The sequence below is a fragment of the Sus scrofa genome, chromosome 2 (assembly GCF_000003025.6).
Source record: "Sus scrofa isolate TJ Tabasco breed Duroc chromosome 2, Sscrofa11.1, whole genome shotgun sequence".
Lineage (NCBI taxonomy): Eukaryota > Metazoa > Chordata > Mammalia > Artiodactyla > Suidae > Sus > Sus scrofa.
In genome coordinates, this window is record NC_010444.4 from 45,078,909 (window position 1) to 45,102,056 (window position 23,148).

At 40.6% G+C, this 23,148-nt stretch overlaps 1 protein-coding gene across 1 annotated transcript in view; it reads right to left on the reverse strand.

The window, feature by feature from the left end:
* SPON1 (spondin 1) overlaps nucleotides 1-23,148 on the reverse strand; it is a 331,696-nt gene that overhangs the window by 110,927 nt on the left and 197,621 nt on the right. The window contains exon 6 of the mRNA XM_003122966.6: nucleotides 21,331-21,479. Coding sequence (XP_003123014.4) covers nucleotides 21,331-21,479 — 149 coding nt within the window. The remainder of the gene's footprint in view (nucleotides 1-21,330; nucleotides 21,480-23,148) is intronic.

Consider the following 23,148-nt stretch of genomic DNA (forward strand, 5'->3'; position numbering starts at 1 on the left):
TTAATTACCTATTTCTATGTCAGTCTTTCCCAAGAGATCACGAGCCTCTTAAGGATAAGTGATCTTTCAAATACGGGGTTTGACATATGAATGAATGAATGGATGAAGTCTACACAGTGCATTTTTTTTTTTTTTACCACTAGATGGCAAATATTCAGTGGCCAAATGCACTCTAACCTGTCTCAGACACAGTCTGGTGAAAACCAGATACATTTTTCAGTACATACAACAGGATGGAATTTCAAGGGATTCCTATGCCTCCTCTGTTTTAGCAGAGAACAGAGAAAGCCCCCGCACAAATGTTGGGAGCCCTGGGTGCTGATCTGTGCTGCCATTAATGTTTGGGCAAGTCAGGTGTATTTTCCAAGCCTCAGTCTTATTTTTTTAAAAAACCCATGGACTCTGGTAACTTCAGATAAACATTTATTAACATCTGTGATATCCCAGACCCTGACTCTGGTATAGGGGGTAAAGAAATGACTCAGGAAAACTTCTTGCCTCTAAAACAATGTTTCTCATCTCTTAAAAAAGCCCAGTTTGTGGTCATTCAAAAAGTATCTGTTGCAGACTCCATTCAAGTTCTGATTTTTTTTTTGTTATTAGAATTTTGAATGTTGTTAAACGGCTATTTCTAATGCTTATTATCTTTTTTCTGGCCACACCCATAGCACATGGAAGTTCCTGGGGCAGGGATTGAATCTGAGCTGCAGCTGTGACCTAAGTTGCAGCTGTAGCAATGATGGATCCTTAACCTGACACACCAAGCTGGGGCTCGAACTGGCATCACTACAGAGACAAGCCGGATCATTAACCTGCTGTGCCACAGCAGGAGCTCCTCTAACTGCTTATTCTTTTTTTTTTTTTCTCTTGCTTTTTAGGGCGGGACCCATGGCATATTGAAATTCCCAGACTTGGGGTCCAATCTGAGCTACAGCTGCTGGTCTATACCATGGCTACAGCAATGTAGGATCCAAGCCATGTCTGTGACCTACACCACAGCTCACGGCAATGCTGGATCCTTGATCCTTAACCTACTGATTGAGGCCAGGGATCAAATACGCATCTGATCCTAGTTGGGTTTGTTAACTTCTGAGCCACAAAGGGAACTCCTAAATGCTTATTCTTTTTCAAAAATTAATTTTTTATTACTCAAAGAATTTTATTATATTTATAGGTGTACAATGATCATCACAACTGATTTTCATAACATTTCCATCCCGAACCCCCAGCACATCCCCCTATCCCCCAACCTGTCTCATTTGGAAACCATAAGTGTTTCACAAGTCTGTGAGTCAGTATCTGTTCTGCAAAGAAGTTCATTGTGTCCTTTTTTTAGATTCCACATGTAAGTGATAGCATATGATGTTGGTGTCTCACTGTCTGACTAACTTCACTTAGCATGATAACTTCTAGGTCCATCCATGTTGCTGCAAATTCCATTATTTCTTTCCTTTTAATGGCTGAGTAATATTCCATTGTGTATATGTACCACATCTTCTTTATTCACTCCTCTGTTGATGAACATTTAGGTTGTTTCCATGTCTTGGCTACTGTACATAGTGCTTCAGTTAACATTGGAGTATATGTATCTTTTCAAGTCATGCTATTCTCTGGGTAGATGCCCAGGAGTGGGATTGTTGGATCAAATGCTAATTCTATTTTTAGTTTTCTAAGGAATCTCCATACTCTTTCCCACAGTGGTTGCACCAATTTACATTCCCACCAACAGTGTCTTGGATTGGAAGAATCAATATTATCGAAATGACTATACTACCCAAGGCAGTCTACAGATTCAATGCAATCCCTATCAAATTACCAAGGACATTTTTTCACAGAACTAGAACAAAATATCTTAAAGTTTATTTGAAAGCACAAAAGACCCAGAACAGCCAAAGCCATCCTGAGAAAGAAAAATGGAGCTGGAGGAATCAGGCTTCTGACTTCAGATTATACTACAAAGCTACCAGTCATCAAAACTGTATGGCAATGACACAAAGACAGCAACATAGATCAGTGGAATAGGACAGAAAGCCCAGAATTAAACTCATGCACCTACAGTCAACTAATCTATAACAAAGGAGCAAGAATATACAATGGAGAAAAGAGCCTGTTCAACAAGTGGTGCTGGGAAAACTGGACAGCCACATGTAAAAGAACGAAATTAGAACACTTCCTAACACCATGCACAAAAATAAACTCAAAATGGATTAAAGACCTAAATATAAGATTGGATACTATAAAATTCTTAGAGGAAAACTTAGGCCAAACACTCTCCGACGTAAAGGACAGCAATATCTTCTCAGATCCACCTCCTAGAGTAATGACAGTAAAAATAAAAATAAACAAATGGGACTTAATTAAACTTCAAAATTTCTGCAAAGCAAAGGAAACCCTAAACAACACAAAAAGACAACCCACAGAATGGGAGAAAATATTTGCAAATGAAGCGACTGACAAGGGATTAATCTCCAAAATTTATAAACACCTTCTGCAGCTCAATACCAAAAAATACCCCAAAACCAAAAAAAAAACCCAAAAAACAAAAAAACAAACAATCCCATGAAAAAATGGGCTGAAGATCTAAATAGGCAATTCTAAAGAAGACATACAGATGGCAAAAAAAAAAAAAAAACCCAAACAAACATGAAAAGATGTTCATCTCTCATTATTAGAGAAATACAAATCAAAACCATTATGAGGTACCACCTTATACCAGCCAGAATGGCTATCATCAAAAAGTCTACAAACAATAAATGCTAGGGAGGGTGTGGAGAAAAGGGAACCTATTGCTTATTCTTAACTTCTGGATTTAGCACACGGTTGCAAGTGGCCTGTGAATAGGCTCCCATCCTCAGTGCACACTCTAAGGAAGTAGAGTTTACACCAGCAGGGGACTCAGGCCCATGAATGTGGTGCAATCTAGAGACAAGTTCCCCTCTTCTGCAGAGTATTAAACTCTTAAATCATGCAGAACCACTCCCTGGAAGCTTTGGAGGTGAAGATGGAATGCTTCTGATCACTTCTGGAGCCTTCCTGGAGGAGTTCTGGCCAGTCCTCTCTGATCTTTTTTTTTTTTTTTTTTTGTCTTCTTAGGGCTGCACCTGTGGCATAGGGCAGTTCCCAGGCTAGGGGTTGAATCGGAGCTGTAGTTGCCAGCCACAGCCACAGCCACAGCAACATTGAATCCAAGCCTCATCTGCGACCTATACCACAGCTCACAGAAATGCCAGATCCTTAACCCACTGATTGAGGCCAGGGATTGAACCTGCATCCTCATGGATACTATTTGGGTTTGTAACCCACTGAGCCACAATGGGAGACACCCTCTCTGATCTTTTAAGACATCAGGCCCTCCCAGGCCATGTGGCTGCCCCCATACCAGAGGGGGCTTTGGGCAGTTTTCAGCCCTTCCCACACTGCCTGGCTTTTAGGGTCTTCTTGTTTGTGGCCTCACCACTCAGACCTAAGGCCAAGCACTGATTCTGACCTTTGCTTTCCTCCTTGGCCATGTCTCATATTCTTTTTTTTGAGTTAACTGCTCTTCACCACCAGGATTATAAATCTCTACCTCTGCCTAGTGCAGTTCTTGGGACCATGTCTTCAGGGGAGGTTTTCAGGCATATTGGTTTCATGTTGGCCTGATGCCATGAACAGAGTCTAGACAAGCTCTGTTGGTCACCAGGATGAGAACCATCCACCAAGAACACCCAATGTGCTTTCTTATGTGGTATCTTCTAAAGATTCCTAAGCTTGAGTGTTTGGTTTATTTCAACTATAAAATAATCACTTTCTTGAGTAGATATTGCAAAGACATGGTACAATATTCAAAAGGCACCAGAGGCAATACAGTGAAAGGTTGCCCTTCCATTCCCATCTCACAGTCTCTGTTTCCTACCCCAGAGGCAACCATTATTCATATTCTTATATATCTTTCAGGAGATGCAAACGTACATCTTTAGTGATAACACAAGAGGAGTACACTATAAGTACTCTGCTGTACTTTCTTTCTTTTCCCCCTTTTCTTATGATTTTTATTTTTTACATTATAGTTGATTTACAGTGTTCTGTCAATTTCTACTTCACAGAAAAGTGGCCCAGTCAAATATATATATATACACACACTTTTTCCCACATTATCCTCCATCATGTTCCATCACAAGTCACTGGATATAGTTCTCTGTGCTATACAGCAGGATCTCATTGCTTATCCACTCTAAATGCAACAGTTTGTATTTATTAACCCCAGACTCCCAGTCCATCCTACTCCTTCTTCCTCCCCCTTGGCAACCACAAGTCTGTTCTCCAAGTCCATGAGTTTCTTTTCTGTGGAAAGGTTCATTTGTGCCTAATATTAGATTCCAGATATAAGTGATATCACATGGTATTTGTGCTTCTGACTTATTTCACTTAGTATGAGAGTCTCTAGTTCCATCCATGTTGCTGCAAATGGCATGATTTTCTTCTTTTTTGTGGCTAAGAGCATTCCATTGTGTATATATACCACATCTTCTTGATCCATCCATCTGTTGATGGACATTATATTGTTTCCAGGTCTTGGCTATTGTGAATAGTGCTTCCATGAACATAAGGGGGCATATATCTTTTTCAAGGAAAGTTTTGTCAGGATATATGCCCAAGAGTGGGATTGATGGGTCATATGGTTCTATATTTAGTTTTCTGAGATTCCTCCATACTGCTCTCCATGGTGATTGCACCAATTTACATCCCCAACAACAGTGTAGGAGGGTTCCCTTTACTTCACACCCTCTCCAGCAGTCGTTATTTGTTGACTTGTTAATGATGGCTATTCTGACAGGTATGAAGTGGTACCTCATAATAGTTTTGATTTGCACTTCTCTAATAATCAGTGATGCTGAGCATTTTTTCATGAGCTTGCTGGCCATCTGCATTTTCTTTTTAAATTAAATGATGTGTCTTGGCAATGTTTAATCTCAAATTCTCATTTTTATTTAACTGGTCCCCTGTTAATGGATATTTAAGTTTTTTCCCACTCTTTATGTTGTAAACAATGTTTGGTAAATAGCATGTGCCGACATGTAAGTCTATCTGTATATGTACGTTTATGGATAGGACTACAAGTTAGAGAAATGTGCCCTCCACAAAGCTACACCACTCAGCACTGCAACAATTAGCATATAACAGTGTCTGTTTTTCTACACCTCTTTCAACATATGGTTATCAAAAGTCTAATAGATCAAAAATTATAGCTCTGTGGAATGAATTTGCATTTCTACAATTGTAAATGGGGTTGAGCATATTTTAAAATATATGAAAGCCATTTGATTTCCTTTTCTGAGAAATGTCTGTCTTGATCATTTAAGAAATTAGTTTATTGGTCTTTTAAAAATTGATCCATAAGAGCTCTTTATAAATTAAAGAAATTAGCCCTTTGTTTACTGTATAGGCCATAAATATTTGCATTTGTCTTTTTTATTTTTTGGCTTTTTTGGGTTGCACCCATGGCATATGGAGATTCCCAGGCTAGGGGTCTAACCAGAGCTACAACTGCTGGCCTATACCACAGCCAAGCAATGCCAGATCCTTAACCCACTGAATGAGACCAGGGATCAAACCTGCAACTTCATGGTTCCTAGTCGGATTCATTTCATTGCGCCATGATGGGAACTCTTGTCTCTTGTCTTTAAAATGACTAAATATAAAAGATGCTTTTAGGGAGTTCCTGTTGTGGCATGGTGGAAATGAATCTGACTAGTATCCACAAGGATGTGGGTTTGATCCTGGCCTTGCTCAGTGGGTTAGGGATCTGGAGTTGCTGTGAGCTCTGGTGTAGGTCACAGCTGAGGCTCAGATCCTGAGTTTCCATGGCTGTGGTGTAGGCCAGCAGCTATAGCTCTGATTCGGCCCCTAGCCCGGGAACTTCCATATGCCATGGGTGCGGCCATAAAAAGCAAAAAAAAAAAAAAAAAGTAAAAAAAAAATTAAGTTTTGTCTTGTATGCCAGGAGTGGGATTGCTAGATCATATGTAAATTCTATTTTTAGTTTTTTGAGGAACTTCCATATTGCTTTGCATAATAACGGCACCAGTTGCATTCCCACCAACAGTATAAGAGGATTCCCAATTCTCCATTTCCCCTCCAACATTTATTATTTGTAGACTTTTTAATGATGACCGTTTTGACTGGTGTGAGCTGGTACTTCATTGCAGTTTTGACTTATATTTCTCTAATAATTAGCAATGATTAGCATTTTTTCATTTTTGTGTCTTTTTTGGAGAAATGTCTATTTAGGTCTTCTATTTTTTGATTTTTTTTTGTTATTGAATTGCATGAGCTGATTATATATTTTGGAAATTAAGCCCTTGCTGGTTGAATCATTTGCAAATATTTTCTTTCAGTCCATAGGTTGTCTTTTCATTTTGTATCTTTTTTTTGTATCTTTTTTTTCTGTGCAAAAGCTTATAAGTTTGATTAGGTCCTATTTGTTTATTTTTGTTTTTATTTCTATTGCCTTGGGAAACTGACCTAAGAAAACACTGGTATGATTTACACCAGATAATGGTTTCCTTATGTTCTCTTCTAGGAGCTTTATGGTATCATGTCTTGTGTTTAAGTCTTTAAGCCATTTTGAGTTTATTTTTGTGTACGGTGTGAGGATGTGTTCCAACTTCATTGATTTATAAGCAGCTGTCCAACTTCCCTAGCACTACTTGCTGAGGAGATTGTCTTTTTCCCATTTTATACTCTAACCTCCTTCATCAAAGATTAATTGGCTGCACATGTCTGGGTTTATTTCTGGGCGCTCTATTCTGTTCCCTTGATCCATATGTCTGTTTTTGTGCCAATACCAAGCTGTTTTGATTACTATAGTTTTATAGCATTATCTGAAGTCTGGGAGGGTTATGCCTCCTGATTTGCTATTTTTCCTCAGAATTTTTTGACAATTCTGGGTATTTTATGGTTCAACATAAATTTTAGAATTTTTTTTATGGTTCTGTGAAAAATGACATGGGTAGTTTGATAGAGATCACATTAAATCTGTAGATTGCTTTGGGTTTGAATAGTACATCATTTTAGCGATCCCACTCCTGGGCATATAATCAGACAAAAATGTAATTCAAAAAGATACATGCATCCCTGTGTTCATAACAACAGTATTTACAATAGCCAAGACATAGAAACAACCTAAATGTCCATTGACAGATGAATGGATAAAGAAGATGTTCTGCACACCCCCCAACCCCCACAGGAATATTATTCAGCTATAAAAAAGAATGAAATAATGCCATTTGCGACAACATGGAAGGACCTAGAGGTTATCATACTAAGTGAAGGAAGTTGGAAAGAGAAAGACAAATGCCACATAGTATCACTTATATGTGGAATCTAAAATATGACATAAATCAACATATATATGAAATAGAAACAGACTTGGACATAGAGAATAGACTTGTAGTTGCCAAGGGAGGTGGGGGAGGGAAGAATTGGGAGTTTGGGATTAGCAGATACAAACTAGTATACATAGAATGGATAAACAACAAGGTCCACGATATAGCACAGAGAGTTATACTCAATATCCTATGATAAACCATAATGGAAAAGAATATGAAAGAGATTATATAATAGTTCATATATATATATATGTATAACTGAGTCACTTTGCTATACAGTAATTAACACAATATTGTAAATGAATTGTTCAATAAAATTTAAAAAATTGGAGATATAAAAATACCCAAAGAAGCAAAATTTTAAAACACCAAAACAAAAACCAATCAACCAACCAACCAACCAAAAAAATAAATGTGTGTTGTACACTATTATATGCTCATTAGAATTAGCATATTTTTAGTGAAAAAATTAAATTAACAATCTCATCCTTTAAAAAAGAGAGATTTTTAGTTGATCAATGGTTTCTTTTTACAGCCTCTGGGTTTTGTGGCATGCTTGGAAGAGACTTTAGATTATAAAAGTACTCTATCTTGTTTTCTTCTAATGCTTTTATATCTTAATTTATTAATATTTAAATCTTTGCTATATTTGGGGTTTAAGGATTCAAGTATGGAGCAAAGTGTGTTTCTTATGGCTTCTAGTTGTACCATGACTATTTTTAAAAATTACATTTTTTTCTCCAACTGATAGGAAATCATATGGATTTTTAAAATTTAAAATAAATTTCAGTCTTTTTCTAGGCTTCCTATTATATTCTAGTGATCTGTTTACTCATTTGCTAGTGTCACACAGTTTTATTTAATATAGTTTTGTCCTGTAGTTTTTAAACATCTGGTTTGGCTAGTCTTCTTTCCTTACTTCCCCTTCCAATCATTATTATCTTTCAGACATTTTCTTGACTATTAAGTTTTCATTTCCATACAATCAGCCTATATAATTTTTTAAACTATATTTTTTGGGGGAAGAACATTACATTTACAGATTAAGTTTGGAGTATTGGTCTTTCTGCAATATTCACTTTCTTATCAGTTTTCTTTGTCTATTTAAATAACATTCTTTTAAAAACATAACATGTATATGTATAAATAGTACAAGAGGGCATATGGTGAAATGTGAATACATCTTTTGGTTCTGACCCCTACTGCTTCCAGTTTGCTCCAGAGACATTGAGTTTCTTTTGTGTGTACATAGAAATATTCTATGCATACCAAATTCTTTATGTGCATATAATCATTTGACTCTGACCCACCTGTCTTTTCCCCAGATGGCAGCTTGCTAGAGATACTTTTCTGCTTTTCCCCACCTAAGAATATATACCAGGAAGTGTTCTCTGTAAGTACCAACAGATATGCCTTAGTCCTTTTAATAGCTGGATAGTATTTAATTATATAAAAACAGTCAGAATTTTTCAATATGTCCACTATTGATGAAATATCACTTCTTTCCATCTATTATTTTATAAACAATGTTGCAGTGAGTATCCTTCCTCATATATCTTTGAGTGAGAATATTTCTGACAAATTCCTAGACACAGAATTACTATGTCAAGGTATAAAGAAAATGTATGCACAATAGTGTAAACATACCAACATTATGTAAATGGTTAAAAATGGTGAAGATGTTATTACATTATATGAGTTTTTTTCATCACAATAAAAAAAGAAAAAGTACCATTTTGATAGATGTTGCCAAATGGCCTCTAAATCTTGATAATTATTATTTCCCCATTTAAATTTGCCTTCTGTTTGCAATATTTTGGCTCAACTGCTGTAAAAATAGATATTTAGTGAGTTAAATAATTTCAAGTTCTGAATAAAACTGTCCCCTATTTATTTCATAGGGGACAGAAAAAATTCCCAGGGATTGATAATGCTCTGATATAAAACTGTGGAGGTCGGGAATTGCTGCTAGGAGCAGGGCTCTGCCTCCTTCCAGCAAAGGCAGCCTGTGCTAGTTTTATTAAACTACACACATACAGAAAAACAGGCATCGCTGAATCACTTTGGCTCACTCTGGCTGCTTGTCCTACTGTGATTTAGATTTGTTTGAAGATCCAACTGAAAGCAAGCAAGAGATTTCATATGACTGAAATCACACCTTTCAAATAATGTTCTAATTTCTGTATCAAGTATCTGTGACTGAGAATCTTTATTTAATTCCTTTTCCATCCTCACGCCTAGTATCACTTTATTTTTATCAATCACAAGTGACCATTCACACACACTCCATGGAGTTAAGTCTTGAATGACAGAAGAAGACAAAAGAGGTATGGATGACAACATTAATGTAACCAAAAGAAAAGTGGTCACCCCTGGGGACCATGTGTAACAGGCTGACAAACCTAAAATCTTTTACCCAATCTGATTCCAGGAAGCCTTGAAAACCACCGTAGGTCTTTACTGAATGCTTCTTGAAGAGGTAGCAGAGGGTTAATTACATTACACGGTATTCTGAAAAAATGCTGCTAAAAATTCCCTTTTGATGCCTCTTCTTTTAGAAACTGAATTTACTAAAAATCTTCTTTAGACCTTTCTTTCTCTTCTGTATTTCCAGTCCAAATGGCAACTGCTCAAATATGTCTCTTCTCACTTAGAATTCTGACACTGTCCCTGCTTCCTGGCCTTACTTATCCCCTTCCTGTTCCTTTTTCCTAGTCTACTTTCTCTAGCAGCTTTTATGTAGCACAGTTTACCTCTTCTTTCAATTGCATTTCCACCCAATAAAACTAAAGCATCTTAGAAGGTGAGAGGACAAGGGGATTATAAATTCATCAAATTTAATTTTTTGTTCTAATACTAAGAGAAATAATGGGTCATAGCTTCAAGCCAGACCTTGCATGTGTATTATTTCATAACCAACGTATGTAGTTCATATTCTCATTATTACCATTTGCAAATGAAAAATCTAAGGTTCAGTGAAGTTAGGTGACCTACTCAAGGTCAAAGTTGTAGGAAGCTTGCCTACTTGTCCTGTACTGTTTTCATGGTTCTTAAATAAAAATGCAAGGCAGTAGGTAAGTGAAATGCAATGCAAAATCCAATAAGTGGTCTTGACTGTGCTCTTGGCCCCCATATCTTTTCTCTGATCTTTGCCTTTCCAGATCCTTATATTTATATCTAGAGATATATATCCCCTGGTCCCTCCTCAAAGGCTGACCCAATCCCTAGACTTAGAATTTCTTGGCCAATTGCCTTAGCAGTCTGGGTTTCTATTGATCTCTTCTCGTTTTTGGTGTTAAGTTTCTATTCTCTTTAGTGCTCCTCCTTGACATCCTGCCCTGATAATTCTGTCTGTTTTTTTTTTTTTTTTTTGGTCTTGGGTTCTACAACTTGGTCTATTTCTTGCCATTCCACTGCTGCCCTGAAATATCAATCAATTTACCTTCTACCTTCAATTCCCTTTATGAAATTAAATTAATTAATTAATTAATTAATTTATTTTTTATGGCTGCACCTGTATGGAAGTTCCAAGGCTAGGGGTTGAATCGGAGTTGCAGCTGCAGGCCTATGCCTGGCAATGCAGGATCTGAGCCATATCTTAGACCGATGCCACAGCCTGGGGCAACAATGGATCCTTAATCCACTGAGCAAGGCCAGGAATTGAACTTACCTCCTCACAGACAGTATGAGGGGTTCTTAGCCAGCTGAGCCACAACGGAACTCCTCAATCTTTATTTTTTTTTTTTTTTTAGTGTAAACTGTCCTATTCACAACCCCTGTATGAAGTGATAGGCTTTATGGTTCTTTACATGGGGATAGCTGCAGATTGGATTAGAAGTAGATATCTGGAGTTCCCGTTGTGGTGCAGCAGAAACGAATCCAATTAGGAACCATGAAGGTGCAGGCTCGATCCCTGGTCCCACTCAGTGGGTTAAGGATCCGGCATTGCGTGAGCTGTGGTATAGGGAGTAGACGGTGGTTCAGATCTGGCCTTGCTGTGGCTCCGGCATAGGCCGGCGGCAACAGCTCCGATTAGACCCCTAGCTTCCACATGCTGTGGGTGCAGCCCTAAAAATACCAAAATATAAATAAATAAATAAATAAATAAATAAATAAATAAAAAGAAGTAGATATCTGATGCCTGGAGCACTCATGCACAGACCGTCCAATGATCAATCTGTCTTTCCAGTGTTTTAACTAAGAGTCACCAATACTGCTCAGGTGGCTATGGGAAGCTAGGAAGAAAGACATGTAGCCACCATCTGGAGCCATATGCAACATACGTAATGAGACAGCAGATCTATTGAGAAAGGATGGTGGAAGATTTTCACTTGGTGGAAGATGTTCACTTAGAAGAGCATAAAAAAGACCATGTGACTCTGGGGTGCCTGGCATGGGAGAGTGTCAGTGATTGTCCCAGCCTGATGCCTTCTGGTTACAGTTTTCAGGAGGCTATATTTTTGCAGTCAGCGTTAACTTGTGTTCTTCTGAGTTCTACTTTTCCCCTGCAATAAAGTCTCCTTTGTTCTTGAGTTATTTTGAGTGGGTTCCTGTTATTTACCATCAAGAGACTTCACTAGACCATCTCCTTCCAGGGATTGGGAGGCTTGTCTGTGTTTCTCCCCCCTGCAGGTGTCCTGTTGTAAATGGGAAGATCTCCTGTTTGGAGCTGCCTCTAGCCTTGTTCTGGAGGTGGCATTGAACTAGCTCCTGTGAGCATCCAGATAGAGCTGTTCCAAGGTAGAGGGAGAACGTGAGCACAGGAATAGCGTTGGAACAGGCGTGGAGTGTTGTTGCAGCTCTTTTTAAATATGAGGGATGTGATTATTGTCCTCAAATTGTGTAGGGTCAACTTTGGGAGAGACAGAGGGTTGAGGTTATCAGGAGATGACAAGCAGTGGTGGGAGGGGCAGGCAGTGGCAGACCATGGGGGATGGCAAAGTGGTGTCCTCATCCTGTGGTGTCCTCGGGCTGACTGACATGATGGATTTGAACCTTTAGAATCATTAATCTGTCTAGTTCCTGCAGAGGCTCTTCGGTCTTAGGAAAAACCCCTCACTTTACTGATGAGGAAGTAGTGACCAAGAACAAAAACGTGGTGATGATAAGTAACATTTAGTGAGTACTTTCTACAGGGAAGGCTCTGCTCCAAGCTCTTTATACACATCAGCTCCATTAGTCCTCATGGTACCACTATAAAGCTAGCTTCTTACCATCTTCATCTCATATGAAAGGAAACCAAGACACAGAGGGCTCAAGTCACACAATAAGTAAAAGCTGGAACCAGGATTTGAACCCAGGAATCACTCAGAGCCAATGCTTTTAGCTATTATATGGGACGATTTTTCAAAAGCACTGGAAATCATTGAAACTTTATTATTTTAAATAAAAGCTGTTTGTGTGCATGTATGCTGGGGGGACTTTCTCAAACAGATGAGGCTGTTTATATATCATATATCATGATTCATGGAGAATGTCAGAAATCAGGTGATGGTTTTAATTTTTTAATTTTTTATTTTAGAGCCACATCCACAGCATAGGGAAGTTTCCAGGCTATGGGTAGGATCAGAGCTGCAGCTGCCAGCCTATGCCACAACTGCAGCCATGCCAGATCCAAGCCATGTCTGCAACCTATACCACAGCTCACGGTAACACCGATCCTTAACCCATTGAGTGGGGCCAGGGATCACACCTGTGGTAACTAGTCAGGTTTGTTACTGCTAAGCCACAGTGGGAACTCTGGTTTTAATTTTAATTAGAGGAAAGTGATCGCAAGTTTAGAAAGTGAAAAATCAGGAAAAATAAAAGTTTAGTAGATACCTGTTATCTCTAATGATTCAAAGGAGATGAGAAAAGAAAATTCTCAAACTCTTTCTGCCAGTTCACAGAGCCTTAAAAACCATTTCAGCTTTAAAGAAAAAGAACATCTGCTTGTTTATTGATTCTTGTGCCATAGGTGGTGCGATAATCCTGCCAGGAGGTTTAAGGAATCTGCCAAAGTGAGGCCTCCTGAAGGTGAAATAATCAATGTCTATGTTAGGGTCCACTATTATCTAACTTCTTGCAGTCAGAGAAGTCTTGAATCTAGAGAAATATAAAAGTTGCAGTGTTTTTTCCTAGCATTTTTTTGTGAGTGAGTGCCTATTCATAGCTCATGGTTTTATGCAAGAGATTTGCCTGAGCTGCTCCAGGTCTTTGCTCAAAGCCCATAACACCCCCCTTTAACAGGAGTGAACATAATCTTTCGATTAAAGGGTCCAGAGAGAAAAAAGGAAGGTGCAAACAAAAAAACTCAGATGGAACCAGCTGGGACCAAGACAGCAATGAATCTGACCTCCAATAGACCCTGAGTCTCATTATACACTGATTCTACTATATTAGCACATTAAATGACACACCTACTAGCAGCCGTGACTTGACTTTAAGGACCAAAAAAGAATAAAAAGGGGGTGGCACCCAACTCCCTTGAAAAAGCCGTGTCTCTTCCCCTGTAGACTAATGCAAATGCCTCCCCATTACTAGCGTCACTCCTCCTTCCTTTGCCTTTACTCTTTAAAGTCAAATCCCTCTTGCCAGATGGGCAAGAAGTTGATCTTAATTCTCACTTCTCCATTCTTCATCTGCCGAATAAAGCTTGTGCTGTGTAAATCTCAGTTTGGGTTCTGTTATTCACTTCCTTGAACCAGAACTTCCTTGAACCAGAGCCTCAGTCAGACTAGGGCCCCAGCACAGTCCATACAAATTTAACAGCAAGCCATTTATGGCACATGTGTCGAGTCGCCAATTCAGACACTGGTTGAGCACCTACTATGTGTGAGAGAGTGTACTGAGTGCTAGGGACATAGTGGATGTCAGGAAACATGAAAGATGAGCTGATGCAAGGGATCTCCCTCCTACTATAAACACACAGTAATGCTAGACAAAATATAGCAAAACCAAGTTTCAAAAATACATAGGTGAGTTTAGAAAAATTCCCTGGACGCCAGAGTGGTGAGCAAGAGCTGATGCCTGGGAACCCATTGGGGCCAGGGACCGAGATGTGACCCCAGGAGCAAGAAGGGGAAGCCTTGAGCTGGGATGTGGTAAGACATCTCTGTATCGAGCTAGACATTTTGAAGCACTGCCATTTTTATGAACAGGGATGATAAAAGCAAAGAAGCTTGCCATCCGTCTAGGGCCCTGAATGAAAATTCACCTTCAAGAAAGAGAAGCCCCCACCCTCTCCCATGTATAAATGCAGAATCTATATTTATGCTGGCCAGACAGTGGGGAGCTCTAAGCTGAGAAACGCCATTAAATCTTGGGTGCAAACACAAAATATAATCTCCTGCAGAGGAGACAACACAACTTGAGCACACAGGACTCCCACAGGAAACAAAGAGAAACATTCACTGACAATGAGCAAACAATCCACTCCTAAACGAGGAAAGGAGGGATGGGAAGAGAGGGCAAGTTCAATTCAAAGGAACATTAGTCCCTAAGACTCGCGATAATAGAATAATCTGAATGAGACTATTAGGCATGTTTAAAATGGAAGAGATAAAAGCAGTCATAATGAAGCAATGGAATGACACAGAGCCTGCCTGGGAGATGAGAAGGAAACAAACAGGGACCACTCAGTTCAGGAGAGGGACAGCATAGGAAGGAGCAGTCACCCCAGGATGGACCCAGCCTGCCCAGGGAAACTAACACATGTCTAAACTGTGTCCACAGGGAACTGGGGATATTACAGGCAGGGGGACTCAGAGATGGCACAGTCAAGGGCTGCCACCATCAAATGTCTCCATTTCCTTAGCTACTGCAGCGATTTCCTCTAAGTCCATTATATGGATATAGTTACGTATGTATCCACCTCTCCCACCCAGTCTGTGAATTTCTCTAGCTCGGTGACAATGGATCCTTCATTCACATCAAGCCACACTCCCCTTCACCCATTCTCCTCTCTCTTGCTCTCTCTCTCTCTCTCTTTTTTTTTTTTTTCTTTTTTCCTTGAGCCACACTCAAGGCATATGGAAGTTCCCAGGCCAGGGACTGAATTGGAGCTGCAGCTGTGAACTACACCACAGCTGCAGCAAAGCCAGAACCTTAACCCACTGTGCCAGAGTGGGAATTCCTCACCCACGTCCCTCTTGCCACATCAGTCTTCGCTCAGTTCTTCAAGTATGCTAAGCTCTTTTCTACTTCAGGGTCTTCGCACATGCTGTTGTCACTATCTAGAATGATCTTTTCCTTAAGCTTTTCTTTTGAATCTCCGCTTAATGGGCACTCTTCCGAGAGAACTTCCCTGACCACCAATCTGACAAAGTGTCTTTCTACTATTGCTTTCTAGGTCACCCCTTGTGGGTTTCTTTCCCTTACCTTAATTTCTAATTATTTCATCATTTTTTCCTTGTCTCCTCCATTAGAATGTAGACTCCATGAAGGCAGGGAATGATCTGATCACTCTTGGAGCACTAATGCCTGGAATTTATTTAGTAGGTGTTTAGTAAAGGTATCAAATAAATTAATATACTCAAGAAACAATGATCAAGCAATTAACACTATACCCAGCTCGGAGGATACAGAGCTGGAAAGCATGGATTTGAATTCTGCTGCTTAGTGAGGGAGAGACATCCAACAAGAACTTGCAGTAAATGCGACGATAGTAATGACAAAGGAGGTACAGGGTGTTGTGGGAGTGCCTGGCAAGGGTGCCCATTTTATACCGAATTCGGGAAGGCTTCCAGGAAGAAGCAATATTTAAGCTGAATCCTAAAGGATAAATAGGAGCTCACCCATTGAAGGGAGCTGGAAGATGTTTCACGCTGACAGAAGGCCCAGATGCAAGAGAGGCATGCCTCTTGGGAGAGACTGAAAGAGACTCTGCATGGGTAAAGCTTAGAGATGCTGCAAGAAGTAAGATGGGGAAGGTTAAGCAAGGCCTGATCCTGGAGGGTTTTCAAGCTATGATAAGGAGTTTAGACTTTATCCTGGAGTCAATCAGGAGCCATTAAACATCCCAATTGGGAGAGTGGCATAATCCAATTGGTGTTTCATAAAACAGCCCTTGGGGCAGTGTGGATGACAGGAAGAGGACTGGAGGCAGGGAGATGAGACGGCCAGTGCAATAATTTAGGTGAGATGAGAACAGTTTAGATGGAGGCATGGTGATGAGGAAGTGAACTGGGCGAATTCAGGGGAGAAGGCAGCAGTTGGGGCAGGTGGCAGATTGAGGATGATGGCTAAGTTTCTAGCATGAATAACATGGTGAAGGGGGGCCATGTTTGGGTCACACCCAGCAGAAAACAAGACACCTAGTATATATGCCATAATGTGTACTTGATGAAGTAGAAATGATCTCTGCGTAATGTTTCCGTAACGATGAGTATACATCAGCTCACTTTCAAGCCCTGGGTCTAACCTGGGTCTAAGCGTGACCTACCATTTCCCACTGCCTCCACCTGCCTTGGGTTCCCTATTCATGACCTGCCAGGCTAGCCTTAGCTTGATCTTTCTCACCCATGGTCCAGAAATTATTTGCCTCTGTCCCCTGCTAAGAAGTGTGTGTTGTGCCCCTCCCCCACTCTCCAGTCACCAGTGTCATTAATGCCAATAATACTGCTGTAATTTTTCATTCATTTTCTTGGTATTTCACAATTACGGTAACATTAAAATTTACACTCAATAATATTATTACAGTTTTCCACTGCTAATGGGATTATTAGTTTTGTTCATTGTGTTGGAAAGCCATTAGCATAAGATTTACCTCCAACAATATCTGCTGTGATTTTTAATGCCCTTGAAACTTTCAGTGAGCGATAAGTCTATTAATACGAGAATGCTGGAAAGCATATAAATGTCTTTCTTGGGAAAAGAGGGCTTTTTATTTTCATCCTGGTTGGACTCAGGTTCTTTGATACAGTGGTTGGTAGGATATAAGGTATTAAAGGCTGAGAACACTGTGTTAGTTTGTAGATGTGTTCAAACAAGTTCCCGGTTATTCAGAGGACACTTTTATATTCTAGGAGGATTCATATTTTTGCTTCTTTTTATGTTGTTTCTTATCCAACTTACAAAAAAATATAATGAAGTGAGTGCTTGCAGGAACAATATTTAGAACCATGAATTGCCTGGAAGGAAAGGACCCTGAAATCATTCTATCCACCTGCCTTTCTGAGTTGCTGGGGAGCTGGATGCATTGCCAGCACAGGCTGGGGCAGGGAGGGTAGATGGGCAGGGCTGGCCTCATGAGCACATGACCTGTGTAAACTCTCAGGGCCCCGGGCTGTAAAATTCACAGTGTCGATAACTTGAAATTCTAAAGTTTTGAACAAGGGACCCCACACTTTCATGAGGCCCTTCAAATTATGTATCTGGCCCTGCATACATGCTTTGGAGGTGGACAGGCTTTGGTTCTGTTCTGGATTCTCTAATTACAGACTATGCCTCAGTTTTCTTATTGGAAAAACTAGGGTAATGATATTATCTTCTCTAACTTGAGCTGAGAGCTAAAAGTACACGTTCAGCATCTAGGGGGCCGGTCAGGTGATGACAGGACATGCTCAGTGGGATTTTTAACTCCCATGTGTAGTACCCATAATTAAACATTACTAGGACTTAATGTCAGGAACACTAGCTGGTTGGCACAGCCAGACACTGTATGCGTAGAAGCTAATCCCAGGTGTGCTGGTTAGGAACACACCAAGCAAAGAATGTTTTCCTAAGGGGGACATTCCTAAGGGGGGACACTCATCCATCAGTTTTCAACCTTCTTTGTACCATGACACATGACATAATGTTCGCCAGCACAGGTGATCTCAGTTCCTCACAATTCACACATACTTCCCTTCTCTTCAGAAGCATCTCAAGAGAACCAGAAAAGGGAACCCTCCTATACTGTTGGCGGGAATGTAAAGCAGTGCAACCACTATGGAAAACAGTATGGAGGTTCCTCAAAACACTAAGGATAGCGTTGCCGTATGATCCAACAATCCCACTCTGATAAAACTCTAATTCAAAAAGATACATGCAACCCTATGTTCACAGCAGTACTTTTTACAATAGCCAAGACATGAAAACAACGTAAATGCTCATTGACAGATGAATGGATAAAAAAGATGGGATATATGTATAAAATGGAATATTACTAAGCCATAAAAGAATGGAACAATGCCATTTGCAGCAATATGGATGGACCTAGAGATTATTATTATTGTTATTTATTATTATTATTATTATTATTATTTGTCTTTTTAGAGCCACACCCATGGCATATGGAGGTTTCCAGGCTAGGGGTTGAATCAGAGCTGTAGCTGCTGGCCTACACCACAGCCACAGCAACTCAGGATCTGAGCCATGTCTGCGACCTACACCACAGCTCATGGAAATGCCGGATCCTTAACCCACTGAGTGAGGCCAGGGATGGAACCTGTGTCCTCATGGAGGTTAGTTAGATTCGTTATCACTGAGCCACAATGGGAACTCCAGATTATTATACTAAGTGAATTAAGTCCGAAAGAGAACAATAAATATATCATTTATATGTGGAATCTAAAGTATGACACAAATGAACACATCCATGAAACAGAAACAGACTCACAAATATAGAGAACATATTTGTGGTTGCCAAAGGGAAGGGAGGATGGGAGAGGGAAGGACTGGGAGTTTGGGATTAGCAGATACAAACTGTTATATATAGAATGGGTAAACAACAAGATCCTACTGTATAGCACAGGGAACTATTTTCAATGCCCTGTGATAAAGCATAATAGAAAAGAATATGGAAAAGAATATGTACATGTATAACTGAATCATTTTTTCTGTGTAGCAGCATTTAACACAATGCTGTAAATCAACTATACTGTGATAATTTTTTTTTTTTTTGGTAGGGTCGCACATGAGACACATGGAGGTTCCCAGGCTAGGGGTCTAATTGGAGCTACAGCTACCAGCCTACACCACAGCCACAGCAATGCAGGATCTGAGCCATATCTGCGACCTACACCTCAGCTCAAGGCAACACCGGATCCTTAACCCACTGAGCGAGGCCAGGGATCGAACCTGCAACCTCATGGTTCCTAGTTGGATTCGTTTCTGCTGTGCCATGCTGGGAACTCCTGATTTTTTTAACTTAAAAATTTTTTAAACTTTAAAATTTTTTAGAAAATCAAAACATAAAAAGATAGCTAATGACTAACACGAGCATTGCTATGAAGATGCCCATGACCTTGACCTAATTCATTTGTAAACTTTAGTGTTTCAACTACTATTTGTAACAAATGGTTTTCAACATACAACCCAATAGAACTTGACAAGCCAGCATATCACAATTCCTCACCTGAGAACCAGGAACCCAAATCAGGGATTCCCCCTCCATAACAGGATAGACAGATGAGGACCAATATGGAGATTGCATCTGACTTTGCAGATGAACATGGCTATGCTGCAGCCTGAATGAGCAACGCCAGTTACCAGAGTCAGAGAAACACTAAGTAGTTGGTAGGATAAACTCGCGATGAATAACATATTGTCTTCAAACACTGGGTGAAACATTTTTTTCTAAGCATGGAGAAAGGTTTTACACTGTAAAGCACTGGGCAATCTATTCAAGACTCTGTGATAGCCTCTATGGGGAAACAATCTGAAAAAGAAGGAATATAGATATCCACTCTATATCCACACGTATAGGTGATTCACTTTGCTGTCCACTGACACTAACACAACATCGTAAGTCAACTCTTCTCTGATTAAATTTATTAAATACACATAAAATCTATTTTAAAAAACCAAAAAAAAAAACCCCAAAAAACAAACAAACAAACAAAAAAAGGAATGGAGAAAGGTTTTCAATAAAATTAGTGAGAAACCTAAGCTAATTCCTGGGCATTTTGGGACTCTGGCCCAAAAGAATTCCTCAGAGGATTATAGCAGGAATCAGGTGACTTTCACTGCATTCAGTTCAGGCTTTATGGGAGCATGAGGTCCAGGTGGTAGACATCAGGAGGAAGGACTGGGGGCCTCAGCTCTGCATGTCCTCCTGCACATACACATCCAGAGACACAGGGCCCAGTGTCTTTGGGGTCCCTGCATTGTCTTGGGGACACAGAACAGGAATGTGAGCAGGGCAACAGCTTTGCAGTGACTTGTGCTGTGAAGTGACGACATTCCAAACACGGTTTGCTCTTACTCCCTCCTGAGTGCTTGAGAGCAGTGAGCTGTGGCTGCCTACCCAGTTCACTCAGGCCCCAAGAGTTTTGGGGGTCATGACTGCCAAGGCTGGATGGCCTCCTCCCACATACGGCCTGTGAATGGCCTTCAAAAACCATAGCTCTTCTCCTAAGATCCCTCATTGGCCTCCTTCTCATGCTTTTGATGAGGTTGATGATGGTATTTCCCAAAAAGTAAAGAAGAATGACAGACTCTTTCTCCCTTATCTCTCATTGGTATGAATAGGGACCTAGATAATGGCCTGGCTCCTGGGTCCACACAACATGGTACTTGGTACCTAAAAGATGCTTTGGTCTATAATGACGCTGTTTAATTGCTGATGAATTTACCAAACACCTCAAAACATAGGTGCAAAAAACAAATGTTTCTTTCCGGAAATGGTGATTTTAGCTTAGTGTGAATGTCATTTCCTGACCCTGTCAAGGATCATAGTAAGAAAACCAACCATAATCCATTGCACTGACCCTCAGAACGGAGACGTAGTGCCCCAACCATGCAGTCACAGCAGCAGCTTTTAGCACAAGCTGACAAAGCCACACATGCCTTTAAGGAAAATCTGAGTTGACCCAATGAACATTTGTGCCTCTGTCCTCACTGAACATCACCCTCCCAGACTCAGCAAATAGATTTCGCTTCCCTTGGCACCAATTTTCCAGCACATTGTACAGTAAATTTTGAACCCCTGGGAAAGAAAGTTAAAGGATGGTTTGACTGCATTTCTGGATTTCAGTCATTCTGTGATTGTTTTTCTTACCTGCTGTCGAATTTCCTCCTCCATTTTCACCGGTGAGCCCAATTCTGCAACTTGTTTGACGCCTTCGCTCGCATATCCTCCATACTCCCACAGGACATAGTTCTTGGAATGGGATCCACCAATAATTGCAGACCAGTGATTGGCCCGACCTGGGAAAACCAATTGGGATGCAGGTATCAGTACGGCTGTGGCTGAAACACAAGTCCCTTAAAGGATGGGGAGGAGGTGTAATTGGACAATGACTCAACCAGCGTTGGCTAAGCACCTGCTTTGTGTTAGGTCCTGTGCTATTCAGGGATGCATATGACAGTCCCTATAAGCAAGACGTCTTGGGAATGGTAGATGCCTGAGCAGGACACAGAAGCAGCCCAGAAGGATGACTTCTGTCTGGGAGGATCTCAGAGAAGAGAAAAATTGAGAGAATTTTAAATGCTGAGCAGATTCGTGAGACAACAGAGAGGAAAGACTATTTTGGGCAGACTCAGAAACATTAAATAACACTGTGTGTTTGGGGAGCCATAAGTAATTTAGTATTGCTGTGTCACAAACTGTCAAGGGGAGAGCCAGGAAATGATGCCAGGGAGGTAGGAGGGAGCCTGCTCACGAATGGCCTTGCTCTAAATGCTTTAGGAGTTCAGATGTCATTTGAAAGGCTCTGAAACCACAGAAGGGTTCTGAGCAGGGGAATGACACAATCACATTTGGATTTTTGATAAATGATCCAGACAGCAGTGTGCGGAAAGCACTGGAGAGAGCAAAATTAAAGCATGGAGCAGTGGAAGTCAGCAGGGAGCAAAAGATAGAGGAAGTGAGTGAGGAATTAGGCTTAACAATTCCTGGGAATAAGTATTGCCATTTTTAGCTGGCTTTTATGCACACTCCAGAGTAAGGGGTAGGCAGGGTAGCCACGTGAAAGGATGGGATAGGTGGTTTGGATACAAGGAAGTGACAAGTCCACAGTGGTTTGGTGAGGATCGGGTAGGATGATGACTGCAGAAGGATGTAGCAGGGAAAAATGGGTGACACAAAGGGAGAAGGCTGGGGCAGGACCAGGAGAGAACTTGGTGTGAAAATGTTTCAAAGTCTCAGGGGGAAGGAAAGAGAGTCAACATCAGTACCACAATGGTTTGTTTTTGCACATGATGGATATAGTTACGTATATATCAATCACTAAGTTACATGCAATTCATCCCATAGGATTGGCTCAGTTCTCCACCCTTCTTCGGTTGGTTTTATAAAGTCTCAAGTTAAAGAACATTTGCAGGGAGTTCCTGTTGTAGCTCAGTGGTAACAAACCCGACTAGGATTCAGGAGGATGAAGGTTTGATCCCTGGCCCAGCTCAGGGAGTTAAGGGATCCGGCATTGCTGTGAACTGTGGTATAGGTAAGCAGACATGGCATGGATCCTGAATTGCAGGGGCTGTGGCTGGTGGCTACAGCTCCAATTTGACCCCTGGCCTGGGAACTTCCATATGTCATAGGTATGGCCCTAAAAAGACAAAAAAGAAAAAAGAAAACAACAACAATGACAAAAAACAAAAAAACATCTTCGGGCACAGCAAAGAGGAAGAAAACTTGAACCTGGTGGATCCAGCTAACATTTGCCATTTACCACCTTGAGGATCCAAGGTGAGCAGAACTCTTGACTCTAAACCACAACTTAAGAAAATGGTTCTGAACAGGCTCTGATCTTGTTACACCTGCTACCTGCCTACCTCAGGGCCCTCTGGCCCAGGGGCACATGAAGAACATGGGCACAAAGCCACCAGCCTGGTCTGCTGGATGGGATGACATCATCCAGGCAGATGATATCACCAT